This window comes from Desmodus rotundus, chromosome X (genome assembly GCF_022682495.2).
Source record: "Desmodus rotundus isolate HL8 chromosome X, HLdesRot8A.1, whole genome shotgun sequence".
NCBI classification, from domain to species: Eukaryota; Metazoa; Chordata; class Mammalia; order Chiroptera; family Phyllostomidae; genus Desmodus; species Desmodus rotundus.
This window is the reverse complement of record NC_071400.1, coordinates 29,680,925-29,697,422: the sequence shown is the minus strand read 5'-3', so window position 1 is coordinate 29,697,422 and position 16,498 is coordinate 29,680,925. Positions and strand designations below refer to the sequence as shown.

The following is a 16,498-nucleotide window of genomic DNA, read 5'->3' as shown; positions in this document are numbered from 1 at the left end:
GAATAAGAATTGCTATTTATAAAAATTTTAGTCTAGCGTAAACTATGAACAAGTCTTAGAACATGCGCGCTTACAGGCAACAACTTCAACTAAAGCTACCGGGTATGCTCATGTTAAACAGGACCCAGGTATAGAAATATATAATTTAGGGAGTCACCTTTTGTGCTCACTGTGCCATTTTGGACAAAAGCTTGCACATGAACATCCCAATAGCGCTGGCCAACATCATGCTTTTCTAAGGTCAATACACTATTGCATCTGAAGATGTCATCCAATGGGATTCTGAATGTCACAAGTTCATAAACAGTGAACACTCCTGCAAAACAAAATTAACAATACCTGTTTTCAAGAAGGAAGGAAAAATGATAATACAGATATATATTGGACTTTCTTCTCTTCTGTCTGCCTGTCTCCCCCCATCCCTGAAGTGACAAAGGGCAGGGCATCTTCAGGGAACAACAGATTCACTGTGGCTGGAACGCAGGGCATAAGAGCAAAGACATAATGGGGTTTAGGAAGGGAAGACAAGCCCCAGGTGGTTACAACCTGAAGCATCTTATCTGATCTAGGGACAGGATAGTTGGGTTTTATTTTGTTAGCAATGGAAGATCGGCTTGTTTTTAAAGCTGGATATAAACAGCACATGCGCAACTTATTTTAAGGGAGATGGCGAAATTGTAGAGGATAGACAGAGGAGGGAAATGTTAAGTCATTTCAGAGGAAAACCAGTTAGAAGGCTAATGGCATGGTTAAGATCAAAAGTCAGAAGGGGGATGCCTCAACTAAGGTGCTGAGGGGCAGGCAGTAGGCAGAGAGCACAGAGGCCAAACTGAAAGGCAGCATGAGCAGGACAGTGACAGAACAAGGAAGAGAGATGCATCAATCAAGAATTTTATAGTGAATCCTCCCAGTAACTACGTGAGCCTGTGGAACCTCTTCCTGGGTAGAATCTAAAGACTATTCCATTTCATGAAATCTTCAGAATGTGAAAGCAGTAAGTTACAGCCATTCTATACAGACTATTTACTATAATTCCTATGGTAAAACTTCAAAAGACAGTGAGTACACTTATCCACCACAATGGCTTAGTTTCTTTTTGAGAAGCAGCAAGGGAGGAAGGTATTATTCAAGGTCCATAATATAGGCTGCCTTCCGTGCCTCTCCATCGTGTAGCAAGGCAGCCAATTATTGCTGCCTTGGCACCCCCTAATGGCCAAAGGAAAAAAAAAATTTGTAATCAATGAACTCAAATGTTTTTCTCCACAACTGTTTTCACCTTTACCGTAAGCAAACAGATTCATGAACTCACTGTATATACGCAGACCTCAAAAACAAAAATGAAAAAAACAAGATATAGAAATATTGGAATGACACTATAAAACTATCATTTTTTAAACTATCTATTGTTTATGAACATACATGTTGACATATGTATTAGTCAAGTATAAACACATAAACAGGAAGGCTATGCCCCAAATTCATAAGAGTGGTTACCTCTCAGGAGGCGGGTGCGGGGAGCAATGGCTCTGGAGACTGGATAAAGATTTTATTTCTTTAAATAAAGAGATGGAGCAAATGAAAAGCAATGGCACTTACTAATTCTCAGTAATGGGTACATGTGGGCCTGTTATATTATTCTCTGTACTTTTCTGTATTTTAATCATGAAAAAATTGAAGAAAACAGCAGTTTCAAAGTCACTTCAATTATCAGATGCCTAAAAAGGAATCACTAAATTACTTCAAAAACCATCAACACTCCATTTAAGGAAACCCTTTTAAATTCCAAATGGTTTCAAATATTACACAGTTGCTAGTAGTAAAAAACAAAGAGTAGCATCCTCCCTGCTCTGGCTGGGGTGCTCATGCCTAGGTTGGGGGTTTGATGCCAGGTCAGGGCACCCCTGGGAGGAAACCAATCAATGTTTCTCTCTCTCCCTTCCTCTCTCTCTGAAGTCAATAAACATGTGGTCGTTTGAGGACTGAAAAAATATTTGGATCCTCCCTTGTTTAAAAAGTGGAAGAGACAGGTGTTAACATTTTCGAGTCCAAAGTTTTTCCATCGAATGTGTCAGATTAAACCCCACCTGCTTTCCCTGCTACCCCCTCGGACCGGGAGCTCATTACACCACACCCTCATTATTGTAACAGTCTCTTAAGTGGGGCTCTGCCTGCAGTATCCTCACTTCCAAATCCATCCCACAGAACCTTCTTTATAAATTATTGTCTCTGCTTTTGATATATCATTCTCCTGTTAAAAAACTTAAAATGGTTCCCCAGTGCCTATTCCATCAAGCTAAATGCCTTTCCTTGGCTTCCAAGGCTGACTGTAAGTTAGACCCACTGCCACCTAGCCAACTTGATTTTGTTTCTGCTATACACACAGCCTCTACTTTAACAGGGGGTTCTCCAATCAATACTGCACATGCTATTCTTCCCCCTGCTGGAAATACCCTGCTCAAAGTTCTCTGCTTATTCAAATTCTACATTATGAGAGTTTCAGCTCAGGTCTTACTTTTTACTTCTCCAACACAAAATGAGCTCTCCTTTCTCTATGCTCTTCAATTCTTTTTTCTTATTTGAGAGAGAGAGTTAGTGAAAGAGAGGGGGGAAGGGGGGGAGAGCTGGATTTGTTGTTCCACTTATTGATGCATTCATTGGTTGATTTGAGATCAAACCCACAACCTTAGAGTATTGGGACAATGCTGTAACCAACTGAGCTACCCAACCAGGGCCTCGGTGCTCTTTCTTACTCAGGACCCCTTGTGAGAACACTTTAAATCCGGTCTCTTAACCACAGGCCTGCACTGCACAGATGGGCTTAAGACTATGTATCAAATGCAAAGTGCACTCTACTTTGAGAGGGTCGAGACCTCTGACATTGTCAGGAAACATTTATGCACCCTCCACCTCGCAAGCCCGAACAACAACAACAAATTCACATGGATCTCAATGTTTTCCAGTTTTTCCCTATCACTTGAAAAAACAATTTCACTTTGTCTCTCCAACTACTTTTTAAGCTCCTTGAAAGTGACGAGCAAACGTTATACTAGTTCTGAAAGACAATGTAGGGCACAAAGCTAAATATATAAGATATCACACAACAAACTTGCTGTAGTTATCCTGTCAAACTAAGAGATTAGTAAAAAGAAAACTAGGATTTGATTTCCAAGTCTCAGTGTGTGATACCTCCTGTTTTATATAAGCACATTCACTTCTGGGTCTTTAAAATATGATGTTTTGATATCCATATATGCAAATGAGGCATTTATCCCCAGTTCTAGGCAACTGAAGCACGTGTACGTGTTTCTGGGGTCAGAGTGAAATACTATGGGTGAGAACTGCGAAGCAACTGCAAACACCATGTTAACTGTAATCTCAATAGAGGGGGAAGAAAGGACAGAATTATATCCTTAACACAATGGAAATCTCCACTGCCCATGCCTTCAAAGTATTTTAATACACATTTTAGTTCTAGTAGTTATAAGAGTGACCTAATTGTCAATGCTTTTCCGAAGTTCGTTTTGACCTGAAATTGTCTGAAAATAGCAGCAGATGTTGACTCTACCCATTTTATATTTAATCGTCATTTACCTTTCAGTCAAAATCCTATGTAAATGGTAAAAGGATCTGAAGATGAAGCATTTACGCTGGTTTCAGGTTACTGAACTTATACACATTTAATAGATATCAGTAAAGCATTTGCTCATTGATGCAACATTTGTTGAGTGCCCACTATTGAACAAAACAAACACTAATAGTTAAGTGCGTGAACTCTGTAGCTCAACAGATTTTGGTTGAAACACCAACTCACCCACTTGATAGCTTGTGTGACCTTTGGGAAAATCATTTAATCTCATCGAGCCTCATTTTTTTTTCTTACCTGTAAAGTTGGGATAGTATCTACTTCTCAGGTTCACTGGAAGGATTAAATGAGATGCTGCTGGTAATACAGTTAGGGTACTATACGGGACGAAGTACAGCAAATATTATTACTGTGTTGAACACTGTGCTGTACATGGGGGTGAAGAGGATACAAAAACATAAAGTTTCCATTCTACTTAGGAAGACAGACGTGCATAAGGATAATTTTTAAATTATTCACATTTTTTACTAACAAACAGCAAGAGAACATAACACAAATGCAATTATTAAGGTTACCTTTCTCTTTAGCATCGGGAAATGTTGTGTTATCTTTCGTGTCATAGGAAAATGAGATGCTTTCAATTGAGTAAGTAGACACCTGCTTTGTGAAATTCACAGTCCAGGAGAAACCAGATCCAAATTGCACCTCAATTCTGGGACCATGCTGATCATCCCCACAGACGCTTCCATTGTATGTTGCGTTGACAAGGTCTGAAATGGCTACGGTTTTCTAAAAGAAAAAGAAGTTTGATTTGTGGACGATCGGATAAAGAAGACGTGGTACATACATACAATGGAATTCCACACAGCCATGAAACAGACAGTACTGCCACTTGTGACAACATGGGTGAATCTTGACAGCATTATGCTAAGTGAAATAATTCAGATGGAAGAGGACAAAAACCGTAAGATTTCACTCATATATGGAACATAAAATAAAAAGTAACTAACAAAACAAAAACAAGCTCACAGTTACAGACAACAGAATGGTGTTTACCGGAGGGGAAATGGTGTGGAGGGAAGCAAAGTGGGTCAAATATATGGTGATCGAAGGAAACTACACTTTGGGTGGTGAGCACACAATGCAATATGCAGATGTTATACTAAAATTTTGTATACCTGAAAATTATGCTATTAAATCAATGTTACGCCAATACATTTAATAGTAATATAAATAAATAATTAAATACATAGAGACATACATAAAAGAGAGGGAGTTGAAAAGAAGTTTGGGGGTAAGGAACACACAGGCAGTAATGAGCACCAAGCACTTCCACGGGATGTGCCACTTCAGTTTACATCACACACCCCCCACGGTCAGGTTGCACTTTGTCTGATTTTCCGTGTAAACCAGTCTCAGATTTCTCACCTACACACCAATCCTCTGTACAAATTAATGTACTACATCTAAAAGGAAAAGGAAAACTGTCCTGAACTTCTGTTGATTTTTAAAAAAAAATCAGGTTGTATGCAAGCAAGACCTTAACTAAAAGAAAATAAAAAGCCAAAGGGATTGAGAAGTACTACCAAAGATGGAGATTTTTAATAGCAAGCTATTAAAAAAGGGACAAGCTTTGATGTTAGTACATGTTAAAAATATTACAGAGGTGGTTAGAACACCACAGAGTCTTCAGATCATTTGCCCTTAAGCAACTGCAAAAAAACACTTCAAAGAACCAATGAATTAAAATATTCTTTCCCACACTAATCAGACTACCGTCAAGTATCAATGTTTAAAAAACTCACATAATTTAAGTGTTAGGTCAGTTAACATATGAAATCTTATTTGAATAAATGTAGGTAAAGGGGGAAAAGAGTAGAATTAAATTCCTGCTATAAAATTCAAAGAAAAGTAAAAATACTTACATAATTTTTGCTTGTAGTCTCATAGCGTATTGTGAAATTCATCTGCCATTTTGCATAAAGGCAAGTAGCTTTTTCTGAATTTGTCAAATTAAGTTCTAATGCATAAGATGAGACAGCTCCTAGATTAAAAAGAATAAGATTTTAAAAATTGTACAATGAAAACATATACAAAACAAGCCTTACCCACCACTGAACTTCAACCAGCTCTAAAATGAAACAAATATTTTTAACAGATATGGTATCTTGGTGATTATTCTTTTTTGTATTTTTAATGGAATGCTATTGATAAAGTTATTAGCATTACTTCTTCCCACAGAACGGTTGCTCGACCTTAGGTAATGGCACAGACTGGTGACATTTCCCTTTTGCATCCTAATAGTAACTCCCACACTCATCTGTGCCTCACTAGTTTTGCTGTAGGCTATTACAGTTTGCCTCTTCAGATTTTTGTCCTTTAAGGTAAATGAGGTAAGGAGAAGCTTGGAAGGGGTCTTGTTAAACTCCTGTTTCTCTCAACCCAGCTCATGGAACTTTCTCTGCAAAATTAAAGATAGATCTGATGCTCTGTGGTCTTGCTGCCTTAAAGCCTGTCACAAACTACATGAAGTATGACACGCAGATGTCTTGGCAAACTGCTGCCTCCTGATGTGAAGAGGTGGGACACCTCTTCACAGTATGTGTACCATGTGAGCAAGGGAGCAGAACTGCAAAGGTTGTTCCACCCATAATAATTTTTATAGATGCGATATTGGTTCATGACTTTGTTTCACTTTAAAATCCAATTGATCAGTTCGCAGCAGCACAATTTACAATAGTCAAGTGCTGGAAGCAACCTAAGGGCCCATCAGTAAATGAGTGGGGCAAAAAAATAACAATAAAAATTAAAAAAAAAAAAGATTATGGTACATTTACACAATGGAATACTACGCAGCAGAAAGAAAGGAGCTCCTATCCTTTGCAACGGCATGCATGGAACTGGAGAGCATTATGCTAAGGGAAATAAGCCAGGCAGTGAGGGACAAATACCATATGATCTCACCTTTAACTAGAACATAATCAACAAAAGAAAAAAGCGAACACTATATAACCAGAGACATTGAAATTAAGAACAATCTGACAGTAACCAGAGGGGAGGTGGGAAGGGAGATGGGAGGGGATGATGGGGAAAAGGGGTTGGGGAGGTTTTTAGGAACAACCAGAAAGGACACATGGACAAAACCAAGGGGGGTGGAATCAGGGGAGGGAGGTGGAGAGGGCTGGGGTGGGAGGGGAGTGATGGGGGGAAAGGCAGACAACTGTATTTCAACAACAATAAATTTTATTAAAAATAATAAAAAATCCAATTGATTAGAAAGGCTGATGGATCCTTTGACATGGACTCAAAGTCACTTCCTGCATTCTCAACCTGGTACCTCTTTATGGGGCAGAGAAACCATACAGAGACAGAAAAGCATTGAGGCTTTTCCGCTAACTGACTCAGATCTTCTACACTAGGGTAAACATAGGGAGGACGTTACCTTATTACACTGGAGAGCCGGGGGGCTCAAGGTACTATGTGCTGGCAAACATTCCAGCAACGTCAATGATGGGCAACCATCTAAGAATTTTCTTCAGTGTCTCACACATTACCCAAGAAATGAGCTGTTTTTCCTGTTAAGATAGCTGCACATCCTTTAATGATATCTGAGCAATTCGGCATCATCTACAAGCAGGGACATGCTATAGATGACAGAGAATAAAGTCCTAAGAGGAATACTAAGAAAGCCTCAGCAACACACAAAAGCCTGTCGTCAGACTCCAGAGTCTGGGCTGCCTTCCCAAGCCTGAATATTACGCTAAACCTTGTGGTTACTGACAGTGCCTGAAAGTATTGGCTAAGGCTCGAAAAGACCTTGCGAGGCCTAAGTAGGTTTTACAGCCATTCTTTTCCAAGTACAGTACGGAATGGAGCTATCATCACCGATCCAAGCCTATCCGGTAGGTGGGGCTGAGAACTCCAGGTCATAATTTTTCTAATGAACTGGAGGCCTGCTTCTTATCTGCTGTCTCTTTCAGCCTTGTTTAAAGTCCCTAGCTTTAACATAGTCTCCCTGTATTCAAAGCATTCAAAAGTATTAGGAATCACCAAGAGAAGCCTCACATGGATTAATCATTTGCTTTTCAAGGATGTTTCAGTAATAGAAAGAGCATAAAATAATGATAGCGCAATAGGGACCGACGTGAAGCTTTATGAAGCAGAAGGTACAGGTTGTGGTCCAAATTTTCCACTACATTAAATTTACCACTACATTCAAGCTGAGATCTGACAACCTCCCCGAAGGCTCTGGCATATTTGTTCCAGGCCCTTCACGGTCGCTCTCCCTGTGAGAGCTATTCCTTCCCCAGAGCTTACTTCACTACGGCTTCTGTATTTGCAGCTACACATGGGCTGATTTTACTCAAAGACCTATTACCTCAAACTCAACAATTCCCAAACTAAACTTAATGCTTCTACTTCCTCTAAACCAGTCCCCTTCTCAGCCTCCTCAGCTCTGAATGAAAGGCAGCACCACATACAGGCTCAAAAGTATGAGAATTGCTTTCTACTTCATTTTCTTCATTATGTCCTATTGATTTTTTCCCTCTACCTTTGTCTTTTATTTCTACTCCCAATCCAGCACCCAACCCCTAAATTACTAGACATCTCCTAGCTGCTGCTCCTAAAAGGGCCGCCAGATTAATGGCCCTTGAATACCTCTTCCTCTCGGACGCTTTCTTGTTCACAAACTTCTATTGGCTCCAAAATTCCCATATTACATTTGAATTCCTCTGCCTGGCTTTCAAAGTAATCCGTAATTTTTCCCAGCCTATTCCTTCAACTTTTCTCAAACCATTTTCCCAGAACACACCCTTTGATCTGGTTAAACTCGTTCTACTGGACCCACATGCCACATTAGAGTCAATCTCTACCCTTGACATTGTACCTAACATTTGCAATTGACTTTCTTCTACTGATTTAAACGCTAACCTCAGGAAGGATTTCCTCTGAAACACCCACTCCACTACTTGTTTTTAAAAACAATTTCTGGCAGATATCGCTGCATAAGTTTAAAAGCTAAAAAAAAAAAGTCAGATATTTGCTTTCCCAGCCTCCCTTGCAGCAAGGATGGGATCCTGTGCTAGGCTCCACCTAACAAAGGCGTCCACACAAGATTTTGAATAGGAGAGCTGCGGAATGGAGCCAGGAATGTAACTATTACCTGCAGGTGGAAGTACCTACGTCAGGATCAGGCTCCCAGGGAACAAAGCAAGCAGAGCTGGTTTGTTGCACCAGTGGCCAGTGGTGCAAGCTGCAGTTCAATGCTTGGCAGTGGAAATGCTGCTCAGGAGCATGATTTGGGATATTAAACCAGACATTGGGCTATAAGCCAGGAGCTCCAGTAATTCTGCCCAATCTAATTAATATGCATATTTTCTAAAGGACAATTTTATTGACGCGCAACATGCATATGGAAAAATGCACAGCATAACATATGGAAGGGAAAAGTATACACGATATTAAATACACAGCTCAAAGATTTTTCACAAACTGAACCCACTTGTGACAAGAAACAGAACATTCCAAGTACTCCCGAGGCATCCTTGGCTCCCCCTTCCCGGTACCATTTTCCTCCCGAGGGTATCCATTATCTTCACTTCTAACAGGATAGGTGAGTTTTGCCTCATTTTCCACTTGATATAAATGGAATCACTTACTATGCTCTCTTTGTGCATTCATTATTATGTTTGTGAGATTCACTTCGATTGTTGTGTTACCTACAGTTTGTCCGTTCTCACTCTGTGTGTATAGCTTTCTGTCACCGGATGACTACTCCGCTACTCATCTATGCTACTGTTGATGGGCATTTGGATAATTTCCAGTTTGGCTCCATTACAGAGGGACACATCAGTGAACCCATGTGTATGTGTGTCTGCTGGGTATATATCTAGGAATGAAATTGTGGGGTCAAAGCATATGCATGTCCTCCAGTATCTTTTTAATAAATTCCTTTTCTGCTTAAAAAGCAATCAGATTTTATTTTTCTTGCCTACAATTAAGAACCTGGACTGATAGGCTATCCATTTTTCAGCCATTTTTAAAATTAATTAATTTATTTTTATTCAGTTACAATTGTCTGCATTTTCTCCCCTTCCCTCCACCCCACCCCAGCCAACCCCACCTCCCTCCCCCACCTCCACCCTCCCCCTTGATTTGGTCCTTATGTCCTTTATAGTAGTTCCTGTAATCCCCTCTCCCCACTATCCCCTCCCCACTCCCCTGTGCTTCAGCCATTTTCTAGACAAAGATTTCCTTGATTATAAAAGCCCTGGAGGGGCAGTCATAGTGCATATCCCAACATTTCAATATATCTCATCCTATCCTGAATTAATTATTCAGTTATTTTGTGCCTGTGTTCCCTATTATCATAAGCTCCAAAACAGTTTTCAACTGTCACTTTGCAACAGACTGATGAGCCATGGTAAATTATAGCATGCAACAAGTAATTTGTTACCTAAAAAAAAAGTACCAAAGTCTGCGAATGAACGATATGCATGGATTCAAGATTCCCTTTTGATGGTGTCTCTGCAACTTGTTTGAATTCCAATATGCCCCATTAAACACATGATCTTATCCACGCCACAGCCCCTAGGAGTCTGTCTTTTATATGAATGTCATCCATCATGGGTGTCGTGGTGGGGGAAATTATGTCTATTACCTGTACTCTATCTCCTATCATTCCTAGTAGTGCTGCATACATATTAGATTCTCAATAACTATTGATTGATTATATCGAGGTAAAAATACCCTGCAGTAAGGACCTGAAATATAGCTTTATCTAATTACAGAAAGTCTAATCTTTTAGCTCTTCCAAATCATGAACCCGACCTATCAGTCTTCTGCACACTCCTTCAACCCCCATGTCAGTTTTCTGAACAAATGCTAACATGGATTCCAATCTAGGAATAATGCTTTTCTCATAAGGTAAGTTTATAGTTGAAACATTTACAGTTTGGTAAAAAATCTCCAATAAGCCATTTCCATCCTTATTTCTGTGTTTAGTTTTAGAACAACCAAACCATTTTTGCTTAAAGTCTTTATGCCATTAAAAAGCCACAGCTGAATATATCCTACAGAATGTAATTGTAGAGCTGAGAATTTATTCTCCAAACAAAACATAAAGGCAATCCTCAAAATCAACTTTCTCAAGTTCAAGTATCCTCTCAATTTTGTTTCCAAAGAGATCATTTCTAGGTTCTTTCAGAACTCAGAACTTATTTCCTGAAGCATAAGATACTACAAAAAATGCCTAGGTTTTTACAAGTCTGTTTGACCTGCAAATGTAGCTGAAAAACACACATTTGTAAACAAGATGGGGTGGGTGGGAACATAATACTGATGGTAAAAGCAAAACAAATAAAAAACAAACAATGACATAAGTGGTAATATTATGAGGTGCTTAAGAGCCCCATCCCTGGAGTTGAGGAGCTAGAATTCAAATTAGGCCATCCAATTTACTGGCTGTGAGACTCTGGGCAAGTTAACCTCGTGAAGAATCATAGTGTGCGTATTTCTCTAATAAGTTCTTCAAAAGCATGTAAACCCTTCAGAGCTAAGAGAACTTTGCTAAGCAAGCTAGAGGTTCCAGCTTACAAGTTTCCCTTCTAGTAAACACAGCACCTAAAGGGATCCTTCCCAACTTTTAGGTATGTTTATTCCATCATATTAATTTATAGATTCTTGTCCTCATAGTTATCAATTCAGAATGGTGTTGAGCAAAGCGGCTTAGAGAAGAACAGGACGTAGGCATATACTACCTATTTCCTCTTTCTTTTCCGTTCATAGGTTTGTTAAGTCAGATCAACTGTTCCTCATTTACATATAATTCCTCACAATTCCTAATAATAGGTACAATCATCACATTCAGTTGCCGATACTCTTGATTTCTGGTAAACCTCTTAAAAAAGAAAATAATGATTGCAAGCTACAAAATAATTTAATTTTTTAAGATCAGGGAGTCGGTAAGGAAGTAAGATTCAACGCTATTCAACTTATGGTTTGTTGCTGAGTGGTATTTGGCAGACTTTCAGAAAACTCTTACAACACATAGCAGCATACCAACAAGTACTTACAAAGTGTGCTTTTGGATCGAAGATCTCTGATCACAGTAATATGAAATCATGATCAGAATGCTTTTGTCACTACATGCAGAGGAACAGCCTTCCTGCATCAATAGATCACTTAAGTCAGGCACAGTACTGTGAAATAATCCTTGCACTCACGGGAAATATTTGAATATCTATAATCCTATCAGATGTGACAATCAATGACTAATGGACAAATAATAAGCCTGTCCTTTCTTTCTTTTTTTTTTTTTTTAAAAAAAAAAAGATTTTATTTAGAGAGAAGGGAAGGGAGAAAGAGAGGGAGAGAAACATCAATGTGTGGTTGAAACATCAATGTGTGGTTGTCTCTCGCACGCCCCCTGCTGGGGACCTGGCCTGCAGCCAGGCATGTGCCCTGACTGGGAATCGAACCAGTGACCCTTTGGTTTGCAGACCGGTGCTCAAGCCACTGAGCCACAGCAGCCAGGGCTAAGCCTGTCCTTTCCAGTAGCTCTATTACAGCTATAATAATTTTAGCAGAACCCTGAAATTAAAGTTATCAGTTTAACCAAATGTGGTATGGCTTCAGAAAAATCTCAATGTTTTCATTCCCTTTTAAACTACATCCAAAAGGAAAGAGGTTGGTTCTTCGTGAAAACCAAAGACTTCCTTGTTCTTCATGTTAACTTTCACTACTATGTAGGTACATCTGAAGGGTTACAGGTAAGATATTAGCATTGTTATATTAGTTTATACTTCAGTAAATTGGTTTATAATTATCTGTACTGCTTAGCACCAATTTTGAAGTTCTTAATCTGAAGACACACAAAAAAAACCTTCTTGCAAAACATAATTTAAGATTCAAAAAGAGTAAGGAGACCAAGTAGGTGTAGTTCACCATCATATACCCAGTGCCCACCAATGAATACCCTCAACAAAAATTTACAGAGGACTAAATATGTACCCAGCCCTGTCCTAGGTAGGCATGGGGAAGTAGAAGTACATAAGATAGTCTCCACTCTCAGGAACGAATGCCATGTGGGAGATTGACTGGTATTATTGGGAAAAAAAAAGAGTAGAAAATAGGCTAGTGTAATAACCTAAGAGTTTGGAAAAGTCAAGATTTACTCCTATTCCTCCAGATGCTCACCTGGCTGCCTCCTTCCATCATAAAAGTCACACAAAAATGGAACTTTGTGTTCCATTTTTGGTGACGCCATCACCTGCTCCTATCATCTGCTCATTCCTCTTCCACATTACCTGCTGCATTTCTTCACAGCACGTATCACTATCTGAAATTCTATTATTTACCTGCTGGGCTGTCTTCTACCACTAAAATGTAAGCTCCATTTGTTGTTCCCGTTGTTCTACCCATCCCTTTCATCTAGTATGGCGGCTGGTACACGACAGGCATTCAATAAACATTTGTGGGAAGGATGGGCTCCAACCAGTGAACCACACACTCAGGATATTTCTATGAGGTTTTTCGCTCCCAGAAAAGCCTTAATCCTATAAAAACCAGAAGTCACTAGTTATAAGAATAACCACAGAATTCTGAAATCTCTGATGTCACACAGAAGGAACACAGTTAGGCAATGATGCTAGGAAATGACATTCATTTAGCACTCTCTTTATAATGCCTCTATATAGCTCTTCTCCAAAAAGTTCTCTAGTCAGTTACAATTGAAATAAACATCAGCAAAATTTAATGTCTCTGAAAAAGACCAATACATAGATTCAGAGAATTATTTTCTATACTTACCCAAGAGCAGCTATTTTTAAAAAGTAAACTTACTGGTGAAGCTGGGGTACAGTTATAAAATCACAAAGTGGCACAGCTCGAACAGCAATGCTAATGGGACTGTAAATTTGGAAGAGATCATCCTTCAAGGGTACCCTCTGTACCACTCAGGAACAGCATGAGATCCATAACAGGTACTTTACAAATATTTATTGAGTTTTCAAAAACCTATTCTCGGTAGCCATTCTGATATTTAAAAGCAACAGGCAAAATGAAGACCTGCTAAATTTTCAAGAGGCAAAAAAACACATGGAAGGAGTTAGCACACACTGAACCAACAGCTGTCAGAAAAGGCAGCTGTATAGAAGAAATGGTTTCTATTTCATCCTGGCACCTTTTAAAAAATCTGATCTGGGTACATTATTATCTTTCACTCTTCCAAATCCTGTTCTGAACTTGGAAGTGGAGGGAATCAACCTTGGAAATCTTCCAAAAGGATGATTCTAGTTAGTCCCAATCAATAAATGGCAAACTAGCAGATGAGCTGATGGGTTCTTTTATGTTTCTTTTTGCCTGTTTATTTTCTGCAATGAGCAAGCATGGCTTTTGTAAAAACAAAACAAAAAAGCTTTCATCAAAAACCACAAAATTAATGACATGAAAAACAACAAGTAGGACAACTATTTTTTTTTTTTGTACTTTCTCTAAACAATAACAGTGTTGTGTCTGTGCAGATTCAATTGGCAGTGAATTAATTACTGGTCAACAGATGCCTTGGTCAGATGTGTTCTAGTCACTGATAAGGTGCTTTTCTGGTAAACAATCCTCTCTTAAGGTTGCTCACCCCTCAGTAGCATAAAAGCTTCAAATCGTGCTTGAAGCCTCCACAGCCCCCTTTCAGAAGGGCTACAGAAGAGTTTCCTGCACTGTGTGGACAGCTGGACTAGATCAGGGATACACAAACTTTTGTGTTAAGACCCCCTTTACTCTCTCATCCCTGAGAACCTCAAAGAGCTTTAGCTAATGGGAGTTGTACCTATTGGTATTTGCCATAGAAATTAAAACTGAAAAGTGAATAAAACACATCAGAACCATCAAGGTGATGTCATTACTCATTATGTAGCTTCTGGAAAACTCCATTGTACACTGGTGAGAGAATAAGAATGAAAAATACAAATAACTTCTTATTTTTCTGGGAATAGTTTTGATCTGACAAGACTCACTCAGCAAAGATCTTTGAGAATCACTAGATTAGACCATCAAGAATCCTTCTAATGCTACGGCTCTGTAGGACGGTTTGTCAGCTTTGGCACTTCTGACATTCTGAGATAAGATACTTCTTTGTTTGTTGGGGGGGGGTGTCCTGTGTATTGTAGGATACAGAAGCATCTACACATTACATGTTAAAAGCAATCCCAGTTGTGACAACCAAAAATGTCTCCAGATACTGCCAAATATCCCCTAAATGACAATCTACTGTTCTAGGGGGTTGATTTTATTCTACTGAAATGTGACTTATAAGATGTGTACCTCTCACTGTCTTCTCAGGCCCCTAATATATCTATTTCCTCTCCATTCCCATCTGGTCTGTTCCTTCTATTTTTTTTTTCATCAAGTCACAAATAGCAAAAGCTACTGGGTACAAACAAACAGGATGGATCAGGTCAGGAAAAGACATTCTAGTCAAAGTTCACCTCTCAGGCATTAAACTGGCTGCTTATGGAGGGGGTGTCAGAGCACAATCAGCCAACATTGCACCCAGCCATCCTGAGGACACGGTAACAACCCAATCCTTAGGAAGTTACCTACCCTCCTCCTCCTCAGAAAACAGGTAATAGGCCAGTTGTATAATAGGGAAGAAGAAAACAAACTTCTGAAGGCAAAGAGGTATACAAGACTCAGATACATCCCCAAAACCTCTCATCTCGGGGGCCCTCTCAACGGAAACATCTGGGGATTTTTTCTGGCTGGGAGTAGTAGCAAAACTGTTAGAAAACTGACATCTTCAACACCTCTAAGTCACATATTCACTCCCCACTGAAGTTCCCACCCCTTTACTCTCCAGAGTTTTCTTACTTGGAAATGGTCCAGGCACTCTAGGTCCCTTCCCCTTCAAAACTGCAACTACCGAACTCAAGTCCAGCATCACTCCTCGTGTCTGTAATCGCCCACAGCTTCCAATTCCTACCCGCAAAAGTCCCCAGCCCTCTCACTGCCCCTCAAAGTCTACTGCCGTACCTGCTCCCTTCCCCCAAGTTCTTCACGCAGGCAGTCTTCCTTTCCCAGTTTTCTCTCTTGCCCCATACTTTCCCACCCTCTTCAAAACTCCTCCCTGATCCTAGGAAACCAGGACTTTCCTAAATGTCCCTGCCATCCCACAATCAGCACGTACCGCCCTCCTAAACTCAGTCCTGGTATCTTCCCCAAATGACTCTTCCTACCCGGATCCGCTCGACTCTTCGCTCTTCCCTACTTACTCTCTTGGCGTCCAGCCCACCCCCACTTACTTGCCCCTTCTTACTCTCACTGGCCTTTCTTGCCCCGCCATCCCTCGGTCAGGTTTTCTCTAGGTCATTGCTTGCCACTTGGGGCAAGCGCCACCACCCAGTGTCAGCTGTTCAGCCTCTCAACCCCTTCCCCCCGGACCAGTCCTGCAGGTTGTGGCCTTTGAACTGGGCGCCCCAGGCCCAGGCGGAGGGACTAAGCAGGAGGGCCTGACAACTCACCCAGGACGAGACAGAGCAGAAGGAGCCCCGAGCCGGGCGCCGGGGAGAGGCGGAAGCACACCATGACCCCGCAGAGCAGGCGGCGACAAGAGAAGCAACACCACGGAAAAGGCTCCGGGAAAGCAAAGGAAGACAGTCGCTGACCACCGACCACAGCGCTGCAAAAGCCGGGACTAGGGAGCTTCAGCGCGGGTCATAAGACTAGGGGCGGGGCTCTTTCTTGTCTTCAGCCAATCTCGGCGCGCGCTGATGAAAGCGGCGAGAGGGGTAGTGACGTAAGGCGGGTAGGCGGGGCGACCACGCCCTGGCTTTTTGGTTCACGATCATTCTTATGTCATTAACAGATATGCGCGGACGGCCTTATCTGAGTTGGAAGAGAGAGGTTGAACTTTTGGGGGAC

General features: G+C 40.5%; 1 protein-coding gene across 3 annotated transcripts in view; it reads right to left on the bottom strand.

Annotated features, from left to right (window-relative positions):
- The window catches only part of LAMP2 (lysosomal associated membrane protein 2), a 40,356-nt gene extending 24,059 nt beyond the window's left edge, over window positions 1–16,297 (bottom strand). For 2 of the 3 annotated variants that reach the window (XM_024566623.3, XM_053917101.1), the window contains exons 1-4: window positions 16,099–16,297; window positions 5,509–5,627; window positions 4,159–4,372; window positions 158–316 (exon numbers count right to left, since the gene is read on the bottom strand). In XM_024566623.3, the coding sequence (XP_024422391.2) occupies window positions 158–316; window positions 4,159–4,372; window positions 5,509–5,627; window positions 16,099–16,162 (556 nt within the window). In that variant the 5' untranslated portion in view covers window positions 16,163–16,297. The remainder of the gene's footprint in view (window positions 1–157; window positions 317–4,158; window positions 4,373–5,508; window positions 5,628–16,098) is intronic. The other variant, XM_024566624.4, reaches the window with a different exon arrangement.
- Window positions 16,298–16,498: the final 201 nt, after the last annotated feature.